At 31.2% G+C, this 654-nt stretch overlaps 1 protein-coding gene across 1 annotated transcript; it reads left to right on the forward strand.

The window, feature by feature from the left end:
- Positions 1-64: 64 nt before the first annotated feature.
- On the forward strand, positions 65-284 carry Tsp_15278 (putative 3-hydroxybutyryl-CoA dehydrogenase; the record flags this gene model as incomplete). The annotated part of the gene is made up of 1 exon (XM_003366694.1): positions 65-284. A coding segment is annotated over one exon (220 nt), but the record flags the coding sequence as incomplete, so codon positions are not given.
- Positions 285-654: the final 370 nt, after the last annotated feature.

A 654-nucleotide genomic window follows, 5' to 3' on the forward strand; every position in this document is an offset into this window, starting at 1 on the left:
TGAGTATTGCAAAATTTCATTAACAAATCATATTAGCTTTGTTGATTATTTGCTTGATTTTTAGGGAATTTTGCCTGCAAATTGTCAGAACATGTCGTAGTACAGGAATTGAAATGCCGGACAGCCCAAAATTTTATGAACAAGCGCGGAAAAATGATACCGTAGAAATGGTATTCAAACGTATTGCTGACAAATGTGACAGAGATGGAATAAAATGTGATTTGGTATTTGTTGCGTTATTTTCATCTGAACAATATGGTAATGATTGTTTTGTTGTTATATGATGAAATTTATTTTATTAATGCTGAATGTATTTTTACCTTTTTTAAACCTCAAGTGAAATCTTGTGGTGATATCACTTTTGGATTGGTCCCTCCGTGTGTATTTACCGAAAACAATAAGTGATGTACCAATAAAAAAAAAATTATTCCACCAAGGTTTAAATAATGCCAATGAAAAATAAATATGAAAAATTGGGTGGGCTTCCATACCAAAATTTACCTGGGAAAAAAGAAATGTATTGATATTGAATTTTTTGAAATGGCGTATGAAAAAATTTCTTGGAAAGGGAAATTTTTTTTGGTTTAGTTTGGAAAAATTTATTTTGGAATAAAAAAAAAAGGGCATTGGGGAAATTGGGGGGGGGAAGGGGGT

This window comes from Trichinella spiralis (genome assembly GCF_000181795.1).
Source record: "Trichinella spiralis strain ISS 195 chromosome Unknown Scfld5585, whole genome shotgun sequence".
NCBI classification, from domain to species: domain Eukaryota; kingdom Metazoa; phylum Nematoda; class Enoplea; order Trichinellida; family Trichinellidae; genus Trichinella; species Trichinella spiralis.